The 21,211-nt window shown below is 49.8% G+C and overlaps 1 protein-coding gene across 1 annotated transcript in view; it reads right to left on the bottom strand.

Moving 5' to 3' along the window:
• LOC131488203 (nuclear pore membrane glycoprotein 210-like) overlaps positions 1–6,872 on the bottom strand; it is a gene marked incomplete at its 5' end in the record, with an annotated part of 60,535 nt that extends 53,663 nt beyond the window's left edge. Inside the window, 3 exon segments of the mRNA XM_058689786.1 lie at positions 4,646–4,747; positions 4,830–4,934; positions 6,702–6,872. Coding sequence (XP_058545769.1) covers positions 4,646–4,747; positions 4,830–4,934; positions 6,702–6,872 — 378 coding nt within the window.
• Between the last annotated feature and the right edge of the window lie 14,339 nt (positions 6,873–21,211).

Genomic DNA, 21,211 nt, shown 5'->3' with positions numbered 1-21,211 from the left:
ATGATTATAAGATCCTTCTGTTGGAACGACTTGGTTTGAAACATAAAGAATCGGTGAGAAGAAAGAAACCCTAAGTTTAACTCGGGTAAACACTCCTAGGGGCAACCCAGCCAAAACTGAAATGAAGGCCCCTTGCAGAGTTTTAGGGGGTGTGAGCAGAATTCCGCACAGCCCTCCATGCATTGTGGGGACATAATAGCCTCCACAATGGGCCCGGTGCGTGAGCTCCGCGGCTGCCTTCCAGAGACAGACGCTCAGAAGCCGAAACACCCAGAAGCCATTCTTGCATCCCGAATGTGTATCAATAGGAAAGAAAGAAACATTTTCTTTTTTTTTTTTTTAATTTTTTTTTTAACGTTTATTTATTTTTGAGACAGAGAGACAGAGCATGAACAGGGGAGGGGCAGAGAGAGAGGGAGACACAGAATCTGAAACAGGCTCCAGGCTCTGAGCTGTCAGCACAGAGCCCGACGCAGGGCTTGAACTCACGGACCATGAGATCATGACCTGAGCCGAAGTCGGACACTTAACCGACCGAGCCACTCAGGCGCCCCAAGAAAGAAACATTTTCTATGAGCTAATTGAAAAACTCCTGTGGGCTTTCTTGTCTCTGTGATTAAGGGAAATGAGAATGTTGCTAATTAGCAGCTGGAAAATGCCAAAGAAATGTGTAAACGTCCTTCAGAAACAACCGTCTGAGAGAAGCTGCTAGGATCTGTCACAGATTGTCAACGCTCCATGAAAAACTTCCCTGGAAGGTTACAGAAGAGGCAAGGGGGAACCGGATCCCAATCTCTACCTCAAGGTGCAGAGGTCTCTGCACAGGTGATGGGAAGCAGAGACACCAGGGCTCAAGGTGCCTTCAGGACACCTTCTGGGGCAAAAGCGACTCTTGTAGGGCCTGTCACACGGGCTGCTGCTGGTACGTCCATAGTGTGCTAGGCTTGTCCTGTGGGATGTCTGCACTGGGCACCGTGTCCCATTCCATAAGGGCCACGAAGCAATGAGACATGCGAGCAAAGGGCCAGTCCACAGGCAAGAGAGAAGGGCTATAGCTCTACTAGAACCATCTGTAAAATGGGGACATTAATATTTGTCTTGATTCGAGAAGCCTAGCATCTGTTGCTGAGGGGGACTGCACAGGGAACTGCAGAATTGTAGGACTGAACAGGGGCTCACAGGTCGCCTGGGGAAACTTGCCTCTGATGCTGAAATCCCATCTCTAGTCTTCCAGACAAGGGTCCCAGCTCCCATTTGGTTGCCTCCAGAGACGGGGCACTCACTACCTACAGAGGCAGCCCAGTCCAACACGGGCTCTTCAAAGCAGTTGTTCTTGGAGGAAAGTTCTCTCTCTGGCTGTAGGTTTATCCTCAGGACTTACTCAAAACGTATGGTGCGAGGTAAATATGAGTAAAGGGGTCCCCAAGTATTGTTGGCACTGTGCACATTTTTCTGAACTGCAACTTCCCTCTTCTTCATTTTTTTAAATGTTTATTTTTGAGAAAGAGAGAGAGCGAGCGAGCACGAGTGGGGGAGGGGCAGAGATAGACAGGGAGACACAGAATCTGAAGCAAGCTCCAGGCTCTGAACTGCCAGCACAAAGCCCGACGTGGGGCTCGAACTAGTGAACTACGACACTTGAGCCAAAGTTGGACACTCAACTGACTGAGCCACCCAGGGGCCCTGAAACTTCCCTCTTCCTGATAACAGGGGAGTTATTTTTAATTTCCAGAAGTAAAGCAAAGCAAGGCATATCTCAAGCAGTCAGAATTATTTACGATTTGAGCTTTTCCTTTTAATATGAAGGATGTGACAACAAACACTCATTTACATGGCAGGAGGGATGGCCAGGGAATTATTCTTTCTTTCATAAAGGGAACAAAAATGCTCAGGGGACAGCTTCCTATGATCTCGGGCTTCTAGCAGCACACATTTATTCCCACGTGCTGAGAGATCGTGTTTTCTTGTTCTGATTTACGGCCACACACCTCACAGGTCCTGCCATGTGAGACTGTGCCTCTGAGAGGAACAGGAACATTATGACGTGTTTCCTCACCCTTCACTGAAGGGCCATACCAGGGAAAAGCGTCCTTTCCACAGACAGGTAAAGACCAAGGCCGACCACTGGAAGAATGTAAAAAAATGTAAAAACAAATAACAAAAACAAAGAAAAACCTCAACTGTCCTCAAAAGACCCAAGCCACCAAAACTGACTCAGAAAGAAACAATGTGAATAGGCCGATAACAAACGAAGAGACTGAATTTATAATCAAAAAACTACCCACGAAGGAAAGATGATGGCCCAGTGGCTTCACCGGTTAATCCTACCAGACATTTAAGAGTAATTATTAGCTGGGCGCCTGGGTGGTTCAGTCAGCTGAGCGTCCGACTTTGGCTCAGGTCATGACTTCACAGTTTATGAGTTTGAGTCCCACATGGGGCTCACTTGCTGTCAGCTCAGAGCCCGCTTCAGATCCCCTGTCCCTCTCTTGCTCTGCGCCTCCCCTGCTCTCTCTTTCTAAAATGGATAAACATTTATTTTTTTTTAAAAGAGTAATTATTACCAAGTCTACATAAACTGTTCCAAAAATAAGAAGGAACACTTCTAAGCCATTCGGTGAGGCCAATGTTACCCTGATACCCAAACTGGACAAAGAAATCACAGAAGAGAAAAGCACGGACCAGCATCTCTTACGACTCTTAACGACACAAACCCGCCAAATATTAGCACGCCAAAATATTAGCCCAGTTCCATATAAAAAGAACTATATGTCACGATCAAGTAGCGCTTGTCCCAAGAATGCAAGGTTGGTTTAACATCTGAAAGGCAACTAACACCATTCATCATATCAACAGAATAAAAAACAAAAACCCACATCAATATTTCAAGAGACACAGAGCATTTGACAAAGTCCAACACTCTTGTGTGTGTGTGTGTGTGTGTGTGTGTGTGTGTGTAAAAGCAGGGAGGAGATGGCTCAACCGTCCGGGGTTTCTGTTTGAGGTGATGAAAACGCCCCAGAACTGACTGTGGTCATGGCTGCACCTGCCTAGGAATGTATTAGACACCACTGAATCGCACACTTTAAATAGGTGGACGGTATGGCATAGGAATTATACCACAATATTAAGCTGTTGTTAAAAACCAACAGAAAGGGATGCCTGGGTGGCTCAGGTGGTTGAGCGTTGGACTCTTGATTTCAGCTCAGCTCATAATCCCGGGGTTGTGGGATGGAGCCCTGCCCTGGGCTCTGCACTGATCATGGAGCCTGCTTGGGATTCATTCATTCATTCATTCATTCATTCTCTCTCTCTCTCCTCCTCTGCCCCTCACCCCCCCTTGTGTGCTTTCTCTCTCTCTCAAAAACAAAAATAAAAACCTTTTTAAAAATAACAAAAGGCCACTAGAGGCACACCGCAGCTGTCCCTTAGACACAGTCTCTGCTTTCCACTCTGCCACAGTCCCCACCACCCCCTACTACTCTCTGACACTGAAACTAAGCCTCTCCCACACTTCCAGGTACGTTCCTCATGGGAAACCCTGCTCATGTCCCTCATTTACTTTCCACCTATCCCACTCCAGAGGCAAATAATTTCGTGACACCCGTGTCAAGATGGTCAGTGAATGCAAACCGAGAAAAGGACCTCTGGAGCCGCCCAAAGGCAACAGCACAGTGGCAATTTAATGACACGACTTAGGTGTCATGTCTTTGTTCTTGGCCGCCTACATTTATGACTTCTGGTAGTGGTCTGATACGTTCTCTGACACATTCCGTAGTGAGTTTATTTTAAAGGAAGTTCGGTTTTCGTAACTGCAAAAATAACTCATTGTGCAGATATGCAGACATTTAGGATACTGGCGTTTGTTTTTACCCTTTGTTACAACTATACGGCTATTTAAAAAAAGAGAGAGAGAGAGATTTAAACAACCGAAATGCTCTACAAAGAGAGAATGGCTAAGTACAAATGACAGCATAGAAATAATCAGCCAGCCTACAGAGCAACACGGAGGGGGGGGGGTGGAAACTAAGGGTGTAACCGCTGACCAAAGCAGAATACTAAATTCTTCCATATCACAGGCACAGCTAAGTCAATATTTGCAAGAATAGGAAGAAGGTCAAGAAAGGAATATGGAAAAACACAAAAAGCAGATACATCTTTCAAAAGCAATCTTCCTGGGGGGCCTGGGGCGGCTCAGTCGGTTCAGCGTCCAACTCTTAATTTCGGCTCAGGTCACGATCTCACAGTTCGTGGGATCGAGCCCCGTGTTGGCCTCTGTGCTAACAGTACAGAGCCTGTTTCCCACTCTCTCTTCTCTCTCCCTCTTTCAAAATAAATCAGTAAACTTTGTTTTAAAAAAAGCAATCTTCCTTACGGTGGTCAGACTTGTGTTTATATGATAATGTTTTAATTCACAGACTGATTGACAGGAAACCCTTAGCTAACTAAGAGTGTGGGTAGTTTGCAGAGAAGGAACAAAAGTCACAAATGATGGAAGTTTCGCGAACAATGAGTCAGAGACTCTAAAGACGTTACAAGTCGCATCTGCTGCGATTGAGCACCTGCTTCTGACACAACCAATCTGATAACCACAAGGCCACCGGACGAGGGATGACAAGGACGGTGGAGGTGGGCCCGTACTCACCGTGGCCACGCCCCTGGCCTCCTGGTAGGTCACCTTGATGATGTCTGTGGTGCTGGTGTTGAGGAAGAAGTAGCCAGAGCCTTCTCTGATGTGCAGCTCAGCCTGCAAGGAAGGGTGGGCCTGGGTGTCGAAGGCGAGGCCCCCCCGTGGGTCACGCCCAGGTGGCAGGTGGAAGGGACCGTACCTGCACATGGGGGTGGTTGTAGATGGTCCCCTCTTCCGGGCTCACCCTCACGTCCTCCACCAGGATGAGTTCTATGGAGGCCGACACAGGCGTGAGAGGGTCGTGCTGAAGGGGTGAGGCAGTGCTATTAGATCCATAGGCAACGGCCCAACCCTGGCCAGTCTGCGGGTCGCCCCCCCCACCGACCCCTGCCCTGAAGGAGCATAGAGACCCCAGGTCCTGGCGTCACCCCAGGGCACTCATTATGTTGGGGATATAAGCCCCAGTAAAACCATCATGTTTCAAGCCCAGCTTAGAGGACACATTCCTTTGAGGCAACCAGAATTCTGCCAAGGCCGGTGCCCCACCCCAGGTGGCCCGGCCCCCTGAGAGTGGTGATTCCCACGCACTCCAGGAAAGTGGGGGTGCACAGCAGATGACCTGCTGCAGTGCCCTGTGTGAGGGACGGGGACACGGGCAAACAGCATATAGGTGCTGAGAGGAGGGGGCGTGGAGGCGTCCTCACGGGGGGCTCATGGGGGATGCAGCACAGCCCTTACTCCCCTGGGTGCTGCCCGTATCCGTATGCGAAGCTGCTGCCTGTCCTTCCAGGGAGACTGCTGGACCCAACCCGGCCCTGTACTCACCTGCTTCAGCACCCGTCCCCGCCCAGCCCTGTGCTAGCCCTGGGGGTTCGACAGCGGTCCTCAGGCAATGATGCCGATTTAATCCAATGACAGGATTACATTATAAGGGACAGGAAACCAATGGCCTGTGTCAGCGCGTAGGACAGGTTGTGAAGGCGACGAAGGGCCAGGTAGGCGCGAGGGGGGTAGGGGGGGGACTCTCAAATGAGCAGACACCCAGAAGTGAAGGCGTGAGCAGTACTGCTAGAGAAAAGCCCACAGGCCAACGAGGCTAAGTGCAGATGCCCTGGAGGGGGAGGCCCGCGAGGCCACCCACAGCCAAGGGACTCCCTGTGCAGGTGGGGACAGACGACCTCGGGCTGAAGCCACCAGGGGTGTACAGGTGTGCTCCTTCAGGGCCAGCCTCAGTGCCGCTCCCACTGGGGTCTCCACCCCCTTGCTCCCCCCCTACCCGGGAGACAATTTCAAGCCCCGTCTGCTGGAACTTAGGGTCCCTTGGAACCCCATCCCACCCTCTCCTTCCAGCCATTATCTGCTGCCTTCACCCTACTCAAAACCCACGTTGGTGTGGGTATCATTCAGCAGGACTGCTCTTGGGGAGCCCTTCCATGCACCCATTTGCCACCCAGGAGCAGTGCCTCTGCGGGGGGCCCATGAGATGCTGGGGTGGGGAGGCTCGGGTCAGCGGGCCTTGACCCAAGCGTATGCAGACGATGGCAACAGTCTGTATGTGCAGGGATGTCTGTACCATACCAGGGGGCGCACAGGGGGATCTGAGGCCTTGGGCAGCTACTGTGTGCCCAGGGTTCAGGGACTGCTTCCCAGAGGCTGACACTGTGGCTGAGCCTAACAAACAGGAAGTAAGGGAGTGAGGGGACAGCATTCCAGGCAGCGGGGACTGGAGCTGCAAAGGCACAGAAGCCCGAGCCACCTGGGCACAACCTCGGACGGGGTCTGAGGTCAGGGCCACGGGTGGGGGGCGGGGGGAAACAGGCTGGACAGACGAGGCTGAGGGCTCCCAAAGCTGTGCGCCGGGGCCTCGAGGTGACAGGGCCAGACTGCCTGAATGCCAGGCGTGTGGGGCAGGGGTACTGGCGGCCAGAAGCCAGAGGGAAGGCGCTCGATTCAGGGATGGGTTAGTGAACAGAGGGTGCGACCCAGCAAAGGGACTCAGGACACTGGGAGGCCAGACAGGATGCAGGCAGACGCGGGGGCCTCCCCGCCACTGGCGGGCCTGGGAACGCACCGGCTGCACCACTCTGGCCGTGCTGAGGTGGGACTGCTGGTAGCCAGTCGCGGTGGCGGAGATGGCTGTGGTTCCCGACGCCTCGTGCACCGAGATGGTCTGCAAACCTGAGTCCCGGGAGAGGAAAACGGGTGTCGGGTTTTGCCCCCTGCCTCCCTGTGATTTGCAGTCTTAAATCTCCATAGTCCTAAACATACATCACTGAGTCTGTTTAAACTGCATGCACCATAAGAGTTAGCGGGCCCTGAGCAAAAGGCCCACGGTGCAGCTTCGGGGAGCTGCACAGGACTCCATGTGTGGCTGCCGAGGGGTCTGTGAAGGCAGCATGACTCAGAGCAGCACGGGTCCCAGAGGCTGGCTGATCCGTACAACCGGGGATGGGAGACACACCTGCTGTGCACCCTGAGCCCGTGTCCCCATCCCTGAAATAGAGATTCCAGTTCCTGCCTCACAGAACGTCTGTGCAGGATCAAAGCAGAGGAGTGAACTTGCTTCCCTTCCGTTCTGGATAAAGGGGAGTCCCCGACGAAAGCCCCCAGTAGCCGCCAGCCCTCCTCAGCACCCCTCTCGTCTGTCTGGGGTTTCACGACACCCTGTCCTTCTGACCTGGGTCGTCGGGCTCACCACCCAGCTCACCGTGCAACTTCTTCTGGCTGCTCCCATCGTCCCGGGCCACCAGCTGCATGGGCAGGTCAAGGTTGATGCTGGCCAGCGACGGCCTGGTCGACTCCCACTGGATGTTCAGAGAGCTGAAGTTGTCGAATCTGCGGCCCTGCTGGTCGTAGGCGGCCAGGTCCAGCAGGGGGTTGCGGTGGCTGGAGACTGGAACCTGCGAGAAGCAAAAGTCAGATGTCGTGGCCAAGCCCAGGCCTGGACACAGCCACTCTTGACCATGCGGTGCACCCTGAACCTGGCTGACTGCCTTCGGAAGGGCTCCCGGCATCCTGGCGATGGAGGGGGGCAAGTCACTAACTACTGCTGTGCAGCGGTCAAGATGCTTCATAGGCTCGTCCAACCTGGTGTCTTAGTCCACCCCGTGGTCCTTTAGGGGGGACCGGTTTGCCCTTTCAAGGAGGCCTTGGCGATATCTGAAAGCCTTTTTGATTTTTATAGCTGGGTGGGGGTGCAACAGCATCTAGTGGGTAGAGGTCAGGGATGCTGCCTAACACCCTCTAACGCACAGGACAGCCCTCAAGAAGTAAGGATCTGGCCCCAAAGGTCAGGAGTGCCAAGGTCAAGACACCCCGCCCTAGAGCCCTCCCCCAGCCAGGCTGCTCTCTCCTTCCTCTCTTGGCCTCACCTTTCCAAATCCTTGCTACCTCCTCCTTGCCCCACCGAGCCCCTCCAACCCTCCAAGAGGAAGGCTGCCCCCACCTGGGTTTCATAGGAACGCCAGTTACAGCCTCCAAAATGTTCCAGAGCCATTTGGCTTGCAAGGCTCCTTGCAGAGCCAAGTTCTCACCTGATCCTTAAATATCCCAATGAGATGGGAGCTGTCGTCCATACATAAAGGGTGAGGAAGCAGAGTCCCAGGGAAGAAAAGGAACAAATAAAAGGCAACTCCGAGAATGAGTGGCACACCCTTCAGGGTTCGGCTCCAAACCCTGAATTATTAACCACTCTACCATTACCTCTTGCTCCCCAGGCAAACCCGCCCTGGGCAACCCAAGCCAAGTCGCCCTCCTTCCTCCCAGACGCTGCTTCATCCCCCACCCTCCCCGCCTCCTGGCAAGGGGGCAGGTGGGGCAGGTAGTGAAGCAGGGACCCTAGGTACATAGGCATCCGCGTCCCCCTGCCTGGCCTGGAAGCTCGGCCTGTCACCACCCCAGGCAAGCCAGTGGGAGTCACAACAGGGCCCACCTCCCAGGACTCTGTTTTAACCAAGGGTCGTATGAGACCATTTGCAAGAGGTCGGCTCACTGTAACAAACGTGCAGGCAGGGACACGGGCGGTCGTGCGCATTTTTTTAAAAGATGTCCTGTGAAAACCAAGCCACAATAAGTTACTGTTTTCCATTAAACATGCTGAATTATTTGATCCCATATCCATACACTTTTATTGTGTTAAATCCTAACTGTTGTGACAGCATGCTTAGCAACTAGGGTACATTAGTTTACATCTTTTTATAGATAATCTAAGAGGGTTAATTTTTCTTTTCCAGTTTTTAATCTTCTTCACCTCTTCCAAAGAAAAACAAAGGAAACATTCCTAGAATACTCACACCAACAGCTTTGCCATGTTTCCACGAACACGTATTTGCCACGTGTCCACTTGTTTTGTTGTAAAATCAGGAACTGACAAGCCTAATCTGAAAGCAAAAGCTTCAACTGGGCCTGCAAATTCTAGTCCAGATAAATCTGACACAAGATTTCCCAAAGCAGCAGCTGCCATAGTTGATATTCCCCCCAAATTCCAATAGACATCTCAATATGCCTGCAACAATCGTATTCGCATTATCCAAGAAGCCAAGCACTATGAAAGATATTGCAATGTGGATGAATACCTATCTCAGTTATCCTGTTGTGGGTGATGGCGCTTCCAATTTTTCCTGGGCGGTGGTAATGGAATGGAGGGGGTGTGGCTCCTTGAGCAGCCAGCTCCTCTCAGTGGAGTACAGGTTGTACATGAAGTTGCACGCATGCCCGGTGCTGTGTTCAGCACCTCCATGGGCTCCTTGGGGCTGTTTTACCAGGGGCCGCTAGAACCAGCAGCCCCCACCCACAGTAGCACCAAGACTGCGGGTGGGGCGCAGCGGCCTGATCAGGCCTCAACCTGCAAGGGTGTCAGGCTCCTCAGCAGGCAGAGCAGCCTGGACCTGGCTTGCTGAGGAGCAGTGACAGGGAGCAGAGCAGGGACCGCCCACCCCTCCCCCCACCCCCCGCCCCCGCCTCCGTGGCAGTCCCAGAGAGCAATTTCTGGCAAGGCGGGGGAAGAAGGAGCTTGACTCCCCCTCATATACATTCTTAAGAAGACCCAGACTCTTTGTTCAAGTTCTTCTATAAGCGCTTCCCCACTTACAGTGGACCTCCCGTTTCTATCTCCTACTGTCTCAGGATGGGCTCGCTGCTGTGTCCAATCACCAGGTGGCTCTTATCTTGGTGTCACTCCTGTATCCAATCAAGAGGAAGTTCTCAACGTATCTTGCTCACTTGCCCAGTCACCAAGAGCCTCTCATATTGATCCTAACCAGGTGTCCAATCACCTGGTGGCTCTCACCTGGCCCTCCTCCCTTCCTCCCCCAGGGGCCATCTTGGATCCCGCAGTGCAGGGACAACACACGACGGCATCTTGAGCGTCCTCTTTCAGCGCAGAGCCTGGCTCTTTCTCCCCTGTGGCCCAGCCTTCCTGTCCCAGTTGAGAAACTGGAGGTGAGGTCAGTGACCCGAGGCTCACAGGCCCTGGGAGATGTGGTGTAAACAGGGTTGGACATGCCCTGCAGTCGTGGCGTTTCGTTTGTCATCAAGTCAGGTTATTTAGTCCTACAAAGAGGTCAGCGCCCTGTGGTTGTGCCTCATTTCAGGAGGTGGGGGTTCAGGTGCACCAAAGTTGGGGTGTACGTGTTTGTATCAGGATGTTAAGGGGTGTTTCCGTGGAAACAAAAGGACAAAGGTTAAAGATTGGGGCAGATTATAACCCCAGTTCTGAGTTCTGAAGGCAGCAGGTGGAAATTCCTAGATGTTGGTTTGGAAGCCTCTTGTTGTCCCACCTCAGCCTGCATGGCTTTGGGAAAAGGCCAGTTTAGTCCTCAGTGATTCCAAATCAGAAATAGGAGAAAATTGCACACGTGGGTTTGGAGACTTTTTGTGAGATGTTGCAAGAGCGTGGAAGGATCCAGCCCTCACATAGTTTATAGCAAACAGTTCACAGCGAACAGGTTTAGAATCCAACGTCCACACAACTGTGTGGTGAATCTTCATTGTTCTCTTAAGTTAACCACCCCAAATATGCATGCTAATGGTCTCCAAACTCACTCTGTCATGACTTGAATTCCATTTTCTGGGATCCCCGTCCTGCCTGTGGGGACTGAGGACCATGGTACTGTGTCCACTCATCCTGTCTGTCTCTGTCAATTGAGGGTTTTCTTTACAGCAACTGTAGGAAGGTCTGTACACAAGAAACTCTATTTGCAACTACTCAGGTCATGGTAAATGCTGAAATCACAACTACGAAAACCTAAATTATTCCCCTTACTTCCAACTGTGGTGCAAGTGAGACTAATTTGTTTGCAAAGTAAGTGTATTTTCACGATTCTTGTCCTGGTTCTTTACATAAGTGCAGCAAGGATAGCCCTCGATCATGTAGGCTATTTTCAACCCACTTTGCTGGAACTTATCCTATGAAATCTCAGATTAATTTCTAACAGCTCCTCAAGGGCAGAGGCCAAGCCAGATATTTGCCATCAGACGTTGCCTGCAGTTCCCACTGATTTGGGTTAACTCTTTTCTTCTCAAGGTCTCCAAAATATCCCGAGGTTCTGGCACTTTCCCAGAAGTGGGTCTTTCACTCACCTGAATGGGCTGCTGGGAATCTTGCAAGCAAGGTATCTGGCTGCTGTTTCCTGGGGCTTCATTCCTTCAAACTGTCTGGTCACACCTGAGAGAGAGAGAGAGAGAGAGAGAGAGAGAGAGAGAGAGTGAGCAGGGGAGGGGCAGAGACACAGAATCCCATGCAGGTTCTGTGCTGTCCCCACACGAGACTCAATCTCACACACCCTGATTTCATGACCTGAGCCAAGATCAAGAGTCCTACACTTAACCAACTGGGCCACCCAAGCACCCTTCGGTTGACTGTGATTCATGAATATTGTGTTGGTATTATTTTGGTATCTCCTCTGCAATGTCTAGTAAAGATTTACTGGGGCGCCTGGGTGGCGCAGTCGGTTAAGCGTCCGACTTCAGCCAGGTCACGATCTCGCGGTCCGTGAGTTCGAGCCCCGCGTCAGGCTCTGGGCTGATGGCTCGGAGCCTGGAGCCTGTTTCCGATTCTGTGTCTCCCTCTCTCTCTGCCCCTCCCCCGTTCATGCTCTGTCTCTCTCTGTCCCAAAAATAAATTAAAAACGTTGAAAAAAAAAAAAGATTTACTAGCCCATCATTGCCTTGCACGTGACATGAAGAACTTCTGGGCTTCTCACTGAATCATTGTGTGCCTGGCATGGGTCCTGATTCAGTTCTTTGATGAGACCTAGTGGGTGTGCCCCTGAGGGCCAAAACCATGGGTGGGGTTAGGATCAAGCCACTGGAGGACATAGCCTCAGAAATAACAGCCATGTAGGGATTAACCTTCCCAGAGGAGTGAGTTGAGGGTGTGTGTTAGTGTTCTGGTCAGGCATAGCATTTGGCTCCAGGGTGTGGCCAAGCGTTTCTGAAAGGCTGAGGTCTGGGCTCATGATGAACTTCTGCAGAGCCATACAGCCTTGTATTTGTCAGGACAAACTTCTGGCTTCCTCCCTGAAAAAATCTCAGGTGGCCATGAGCACCAATTCAGTTCCTGGCCCACAGACTGCATAGCTTAGGAACAAAATCAGCTTATTTCTTAGAGTTCTGGAGGCTGGAAATGTGACATCCGGTTGTGGTATGGTCAGGTTCTTCTGAGAGCCCTCTTTCAAGGCACTGATGACTGTCTATGTGCTGTGTCTTCACACGGTGGAAGGGACAAGGGATCTCTCAGGAACCTCTCTGAAGTGGGCACTAATCTCATTGATGAGGGCTTCACTTTCATGACCTACTAATTTCTCAAAGCCCCTTCCTCCTAACATCATCTTCTTGGGGGTTATCATCTCAATGGATGAATTTGTGGGAACACAGACATTCAGAGTGCAGAATGATGAGTAAAATATTGTCAATCTGCCAAGAAAAGTTGGGTCACCGAGGCACGAAAGTCACTGTGTGCATCAGACAAGGAGGTGGGAGAGGGAGGCATGGAAATCCCAAATGTGGCCAGAGTTTCAATGGCCTCAGAGACAGGCCATAAAGAGAATATTTGCATGCCAGGGGAACAGATTTCATTCTACATGATTGCATTTTTGCAAAATCCATTCTCTGCTGTGGGGACTCATTGCATGGGAGCTAAATCAAGGAGAGGAAAATCAGAATATATCAATAATGCAGTGTGCTCACAAGGTCCCCAAAATAAATGGATCCAGAGGGATGCCAAGCCAAGAGGGAGCAAAGGAGAAGTCGCTCCAATTGGAACAGTCATGCTCTAGGAAACAGTGTGGTTGATTGCTTTTAATTTATCTGGGCCAAGTGGCCAGATAATTGTTCAAACATCATTGTGAATGTTTCACTGCGAATGTTACTTAGATGAGATTATCAGTGAAATCAGTGGACATTGAGTCAAGCACACTGTTCTTCCCAATGTGGGTGGACCCCATCTAATCAGTTGAAGGCCTGTGTAAAAGGCCAAACTCTCACAGGCCATGAGGCTCTCTCCAGCAGAGTACCCTTGGGTTCCATCTGTAACACTGGCTCTTCCCAGTTCCATGGTGGAAAGCCTTCCAATTTGAACTTCAACTTTCTCTTGAGTCCTTAGCCAGCAAGCCTTCCCCTTCAACCGTAGGACTCACCAAACTTCCACAGCCCCAAGATACATTATTTTAAAGGAATCTCTCCAATAGATAGATGATAGATAGATAGATAGATAGATAGATAATATATACATAGATAGATACTAGATATATAGATAAGATGATAGATAATTGATGATAGATAGAAGAATAAGAAAGATAGGTGACAGGAGGATGAGAGCTAGCTAGCTAGATTGATAGATATGTGATAGAAAGGTGATAGGAAACTAGATAAGATAGGTTATAGATAATAGATGATGGACGGATAGATGGATGGATGGATAGATAGATAGATAGATAGATGATAGATAGATAGATAGATAGATAGACGATTTCCTATTGGTTCTGTTTCTCTGGAGTTCCTGAAGGCAAATTGCTTAGAGAGAAAGAAGCAGCATCTCGGCTCATTCACTCCATACAATGAACACCGAAGTGCACAGCTGAGTGATGCCCCATAAATGACATGGGAAAATCCAGGCACACAGCAAGGGTGTGTGTGGTGACAGTTATCTACCCTAGACTGCCTTTGATGACCTACAGAATGAAGACTACCCTCTGCTTCCACAGCTTCTTTGTTCTTTAAAGAGCTCCTTGATGGTGAAATGGGAATATTGGAATAAAATCCCTTCCCAGGGGCAGGGTCCTTGGACATGAAGATGATGTATTTGGTCCAGTTGACACACGGGCCAGTGACGGAAGTGCCCCTCAGGTTGACCTGGATCATTTTCCTTTTAACTTTTCAAATACTTATTTATTTATTTCCTTATTGAAAGAGAGTTAGAGCATGACCTGGAGAGGGGCAGAGGGAGAGAGAGTCAGAATCCGAAGCAGGCTCCAGGCTCTGAGCTGTCAGCACACAGCCGACACAGGGCTTGAATCCACGAACTGTGAGATCATGACCTGAGCCGATGTCAGAAGCCACCCAGGAGGCCCAGTCTTGGGTAATATTCCATCCACTCCCTTTCCCTGCCTGTGGCTGTAAAACCCATCTTGTATTCAGAGTAAAGTTCTCTCTCTCTCTTCCCTGTTGCAGGAGTCTTGAATAAAGTCTCACTTGCCAGTTCAGCTGGCCTGGTGTGATTTCTCCTATACAGGTCTGTGACCCATCTGGAGTTCTCTTTGAGTCCTGTCTCCATACAGCACACAGATCCCAACACATGTGACTTTCCTTTGCCAGCACATGAATGATTCCTAATGCTAGGTGTGTTTTTATTTTTGGCGTGTTTAGTTTTCAGAGAGAGAGAGAGAGAGAGAGAGAGAGAGAGAGAGAGAAAGAGGGGGAGGGGAAGGGAGAGGGAGAGGGAGGGGCAGAGAGAAGGGAAGACAGATGATTCAAATCAGGCTCAGTGCTGTCAGTACAGAGCCCAATGTGGGGCTCAAACCCATGAACCACGAGATCATGACTTGAGCCGAAGTCGGATACTTAACTGACTGAGCCACCCATGTTCCCCTGGATATGTTTTCATGCCTAGAATTGACATATCTCCTCTTGTTTAACGGTCACTTTTTACTGTTGCCCCTTTTGTATCTTATGCAGAGGAGGGAAGTAAAACCAAATGGGCCTGCTAGGAGGAAGCAGCTAAGAGTCCTTGGTCATCTGGTACTCACCCCAGTCCAGAATGGGAGCACCACCAGAAGCCTGGCTGCCTGGCAGTCACTTACAAGCCACACAGCTTGGGATCAATTTTAACCTATTACATGCTTTGGATATGTCATCTGTACCAAGGGCTGTAAGGGGTAATCATGTGAGCCATAGGGTTTTGGGGATTCGAGATAGCACCTGACACTTGGAATTGCCAAAGTGTGATTCTGATCTTTGTGCATCAGGTGAGTACCTGGAACCTAAGACTTGGAACAAGGAAGACCTTTCTAATTTGTGGGATCATCAGACAGTGAAGGGGCTGGTCTCTGAAGCAGTGCACACCCTATCCTGCTGCAAGATTTGTTGCTGACTCAGCAGGCAGCAGAAATGCTCCCCATGGTAGCCCACACAAGATGTCAGACAGTCCTCATCCCACAAAAGCTGGAGGAAGAGGTCAGGCAGAAGCAATATCCTGCCCACCCATGCAGCTTCTGTGTGGTCTGTGGTCTCACCTCACTTGTCCTTTAGCTAAATTATTTCTCTAGGACCTGACAGAGGTAGGGTCCTCTGGTTTTGGGGGAAAGGTGTCCTACTGTCTGGATATTGAGAGTCTGAGACCAGGATGCCAGCATGCTGGCATGCTTGGGTTCTGGGGAAAGCTCACACAGCTGAGAAAGAGAAATCAAAAGAGCAAGCTGTGTACTGACTTCATAAGGCTGCTGATCCCATGGGCTCCACCCTAACCACCTCTCCAAGGCCCTGCCTCCTAATACCTTCCCAGTGGGGGGGGGGGGGGGGGCTGGGGCTCCAACACAGGTGCTTGTGGGCAACACAACTCAGTTCACAGAAGAGGGGATCTCAGCTGTGCCCTGCCTGCAACTAAGGATCTCACCTTAAGGAGGCACCTAATGTCTCACTTGTCTCGGCCGATCCAAGCTTAGACTGGGAGCTTACAAAAGAAACACTTGCAAAATCCCTTGTCCCTCAGAGTGCCCATGCATCTGTGCTGGCCACTCGCGATGTGAAAGAAGTGTCTTCATAGGACCCATATAAATGAGGAGGACATGATACAAGCAAAAATGGGCCAGAAGGACAGCCAGTGGTCAAGTATGTAGTTACCTACTGGGAATTCTTCCTCTCCCTGCACCCCAGCTCCAGAATAACCCCACTCATCTCCCCCCACTTTCTCTCTTTCCCATGGTGACCCCATACCCTGAGAGCAGATGCAGGAGACATCGGCAGAGATGTGCCTCCACCTTATTGGGCCTGAAGTAACCAAACAAGGAAGTAGACAACTCCTCCCCCTCCAATTTACCCAGGAAACACCTACCTCATTTTATTGTGCTTTGCTTTCTTGATCTTTGAAGACACTACGTTTTGTGCAAATTGAGGGTTTGTAGGAACCGTGAGTAGAGCAAGTCTATGGGGGCCACTTTTCCTAGAGCATTTGCTGCCTCCAGGTCTCTGCTAACTTTTGCCCCTTACTATATTCTTTTCATTATTATATGTGCTCTGGTGATCTACAATCAGTGATTACCTATTGCTGAAAGCTCAGGTGAAGGTTAGCATTTTTTTCTAAAAAGAACGTGTTTTTTAAGGGGCACCTGGTTGGCTCAGGTGGTTAAGCATGTACTTCAGGTCAGGTCATAATCTCACAGCTCCTGGGTTCGAGCCCAGTGTTGGGCTCTGTGCTGATGGCTCAGAGCCAGGAGCCTGCTTCGGATTCTGTGTCTCCCTCTCTCTGTGTCACTTCCCCACTCATGCTCCATCTCTCTTTCAAGAGTAAAATGAATATATTAAAAATGTTAACGAGTGTAAAGTGCTTTTTAATTATGGTATGTACATTATTTTTTCAACATAATGCTATTGTGCATGATAGACTCCAGTCTAGTCATGACTTTCATACCCATTAGGAAACCAAAAGATTCATTTGAGCCGCTTTGTGGTGGCATTCATTTTTTTTTTTTTTTTTTTTTGCAGTGTTCTGGACCCAAACTCACAACTTCCATGCATTCCGGAGAATTTTCTCAATTCAGACCCCTCGGAAGAAGCCTGCAGTGGTTGTGCGGGATCAGGCATTGCAGCCAGATTTGGATGGAGGAAATGACTCTGGACTGTTCCTTCCTCAGGAGCTAAGGAATGACCACGGATGGAAGGACTGCACTGGCTCTCAGTGAACCTAACAAGGAGGCGGAATGTATCACATGCTGACCTCATCCCCCAAATCCATCCCCTGGGTGAGCTGGAGTAATCCACCAGTTAACATGCTGGACCACAAGGGGGAAAAAAAAAAAGATTATGATTTTGTGTTTTAATTAAAATGCAATGCTAAGCTGTGAACACAAGCTGACCTATTTCATTTTCATTTCTTATTGTCCCTCAAGTTGCCAGGCCACGCATTCTTTCTAAACCTGGTGATCTAAAGGACCACCTTTTCCTCCTGCACACTGCATTGCTGACCTTGCCGCACCAGATTTCTTCTCAAAGCTAGAACAAACAATCCTAATATTTGTATGTAACCACAAAAGACCCCGAATAGCCAAAGTAATATTGAAGAAGAAAACCAAAGTGGGAGGCATCACAATCCCAGACTTTAGCCTCTGTTACAAAGCTATAATCATCAAGACAGTATGGTACTGGCACATAAACAGACACATAGACCAATAGAATAGAATACAGACCCCAAAATTGGACCCACAAATGTATGCCAACTAATCTTTGACAAAGCAGGAAAGAGGAGCAATGAGTAAGACAGTCTCTTTAACAAATGGTGCTGGGAGAACTGGAGAGGAACATGCAGAAGAATGAAATTAGACCACTTTCTTACACCACTCACAAAAATAAACTCCAAAAGGACGAAGGACCCGAATGTGAGACAGGAAACCATCAAAACTCTAGAGGAGAAGGCAGGAAAAAAAACCCTCTTTGACCTCAGCCATAACAATTTCTTACTTGACACATCTCCAAAGGCAAGGGGATGAAAAGCAAAAATGAACTATTGGGACCACATCCAGACGAGTAGCTTCTGCACTACAAAGGAAGCAATCAACAAAACTAAAAAGCAAAGGATGGAATGGGAAAAGATATTTGCAAATGACATATTGGATAAAGGACTAGTATCTGGTATCTCCAAAGAACTCACCAAACTCCACACCCAAAAAAACAAAGAATCCAATGAAGAAATGGGCAGAAGACATGAATGGACACTTTTTCAACGAAGACACACTGATGACCATCAGACACATGAAAAGATCTCAACGTCACTCATCATCAGGGAGATACAAATCAAAACTACAATGAGATGTTATCTCACGCCGGTCAGGGTGGCTAAAAGGGACAGATCAGTACACTATAGGTACTGGTGAGGACGTGGAGAAAAGGGAACTGTCTTGCACTGTTGGTGGGAATGCAGACTGGTGCAGTCACTCTGGAAAACAGTGTGGAGTTGAGTCCAAAAATTAAAAATAGAACTACCCTATCGCCCAGCAATGACACTGCTAGGAATCTGCCCAAAGGATACAGGAGTGCTAATGCATAGGGGCACTTGTACCCCAATGTTTATAGCAGTACTTTCAACAATAGCCACATTATGGAAAGATCCTAGTCCAACCACTGGTGAATGGACAAAGAAGATGTGGTTTATATATACAATGGAATATGACTTGGAAGTGAGAAAGAATTAAATCTGGCCATTTGCAGCAATGTGGATGAAACTAGAGGGTATTTTGCTAAGTGAAATAAGCCAGGTAAAGAAAGACAGATACCATATGTTTTCACTCCTATATGGATCTTGAGAAACTTCACAGAAGAACATGGGGGAGGGGAAGTGGAAAAAAAGTAACAGAGAGGAAGGGAGGAAGACCATAAGAGACTCCTAAGGACTGAGAACATACGAAGGGTAGATGGGGGTGTGGGGGAGAGGGGAAAGTGGGTGATGGGCAGGGAGGAGGGCACTTGCTGGGATGAGCACTGGGTGTAGTATGGAAACCAATTTGACAATAAATTAATAAATATTAAAAAAAATAAAAAATCAAACCTTCAAAAAATAAAATAAAAAATGAACTCCATGCAAGGGAAGGGTTTCTCCCCATGTGACCTATGGACCCCTTGGATCTCACTGCGTGCTTCTGAGGATTTGCCTTGCTTCCTCACCAGAGAACCACCTGGTATTGAGCTCCAGAATTTCTGACTTTGCACTCCCCTGTTTATAGAGTCCTAACGGTATTGAAACCATCTCCTTTATCACTGTCAGTGGTTTTGGGGAACAGATTTCTTGTTCAGTCCATTGTGACTGTTTCTACTCTTTCTCTTTCTGTCCAGCTACTTTTGTGGGGAGTGCTTTTCCTGTACTCTCCCTTTGTACCACACCCTCCCCCACCTTCTCTGTCCTCTTGCTGCAAAAACAGCTCCTTACCCTCCATGGCTTCTCTCTCCCAGTTCACCTCTCCAGAGCACATTCCTGCTGAATTCTGAGGCCAAGTTATGCAGATTGTTAATGTCAATCCTCAGATCAATTTCCTGGGTATGCAAAATGGTTTGGAGATGATGTAGCTGCGTTTCAGAAGCTGAGAACATCCATGCTGTTCAGCCATCTTGGCCCCCTTTAAAACTATCCCTCAGTGGAGATTTATCTGATGTGTTCCGTCATAATTAGAAAGGGGTATGGGTTTGAGGAAATAACAGAGATGAAGTGTCATTCTCCTCACATATCAAGGGAGCATGCTATCAACACGATGTATCACTGTTGATCGTGACCATAATCACCTGGCTGAGTTCATGCTTGTCGGTGTCTCTACTGTGAACTGACTCTTTTCAACATAAAGAACATCTGTCTCCAGCCTGCTGGAGATGGGCTGGACTGTCCCAGTCCTCTGCTTGTGACTCAGTCCCATTAAAATAACCCGGAGGACCAGAATGGGCTTTGGAGATGGGAATTCAGGGTCCTGGAGACAGTGACGGGCGGGAAGGCAGCCCTCGGAACCTGTGATCAGATATCCCTTGAATGTTTATGATCCTGGGGGCTCCCATCAGGATAAGGGTCTTGGTTGTTCATAAACACTGAGCCCAATGCAAGGCCAGGGGAGGCCCCGCATGGTGCGTGGGTGCCTGCCCAGGGGGTCCCCTGGAGCTCAGAGCATGGCAAATGTGGGGGGGAAAGGGGTCACCCAGGCAGGAGGGAAGGAAAAGGGGTTCTAGATCTACAAGTGCCACCTCCACTGTCTCGGTCATGTCGAGCTCTTGGGTCTCTTCATAGCACACCTCACTATCTTTTTTCATTTGTTCTGTAAGTCTGTCTCTTGCTGCGAGAAAGCTGACTCCAGAAGGGTGGAGGTGTGGCTGCCTGTGCTGCTTCTGTTTCTGGATCAGGCATCCCCAGTGCTGTGAACAGGGCTTAGCACAAGCAGGTGCTCAGTTAGTATTTGTGGATGGATGGATGGATGAGTGATGGATGCTACTGATGACTAAGGAGCCACACGAACCAGGAAGGCAGCATCACTCATCTGTCCATTCAACAAACACAGAGAGCTCTATGCCAGGTGCACCCTCCCACAACCGCACCTCGTCTGACCTTCTCCCCTGGACCAAGAGCCACGGGACCAAACCCCTCTCATTTCCTTCTAAGACCCTTGGGCGGCATCCCCTTATCACACTGTCCCCTGGCATTTCAGCTAGGCCCCCTTGTTCACTCCCTGTGAACCCAGGGCAGGGCTCACTCCTCTCTGGTTTGCAAGCAGGGGCACCGAGGCCTGGAGGGGAGCGAGGCTTAGCTGGGTCACTGACACACTGCACAGCCGAGACGGGACTCACTCCCTCACCCTGCAGCTGGGCCTCAGAAATATTAAACGGCTGCAGAATGTTTCTCCGAGATACAGATATGTGGTCTGCACCCAGAACACTGCTCTCCAGGCCTGAGTCACAGGGGGACAGGGGCCTCATGCGGTCCCACTCCTTGGGGACCCCTGGCTCAGTTCCCCTGGGCCTACCTCTGCCCTGTGCCCCTCTCCCACAATCCTGGGAAGGCTGTGAGGCCAGGCCAGCTCTGGCGGGGCCTCAGACAGGAAGCAGAAACAGAGTCTCACTCCACAAGTTGGTGAACGTGCCCTTTTACTTAGGCTGAAAGCCAGCTGGCAGAGGGCAGCCATGAAACTCTGCACGAGGGCAGGCGCCCGGGGCCGACGCAAACACCCTGCAGTCAAGTCAAGCCAGGGCCTCTGCTCGGTGAGGGGCTAGTCCTAGTGGCATCGCCATTAGTCCCAGAGCAGTTGGTTTTCAACCTGCCTGGGATCTCACCCTACATCCTGGAGTCCGGAGCATTAAGCTGGGGATAGGCCTAAACCAGGAGAATAATCAGGCTTCAACACC

This window comes from Neofelis nebulosa, chromosome 1 (assembly GCF_028018385.1).
Source record: "Neofelis nebulosa isolate mNeoNeb1 chromosome 1, mNeoNeb1.pri, whole genome shotgun sequence".
Classification (NCBI taxonomy): Eukaryota; Metazoa; Chordata; class Mammalia; order Carnivora; family Felidae; genus Neofelis; species Neofelis nebulosa.
Note: the sequence above shows the minus strand (reverse complement) of the source record. Positions and strands in the feature narration are given on the sequence as shown.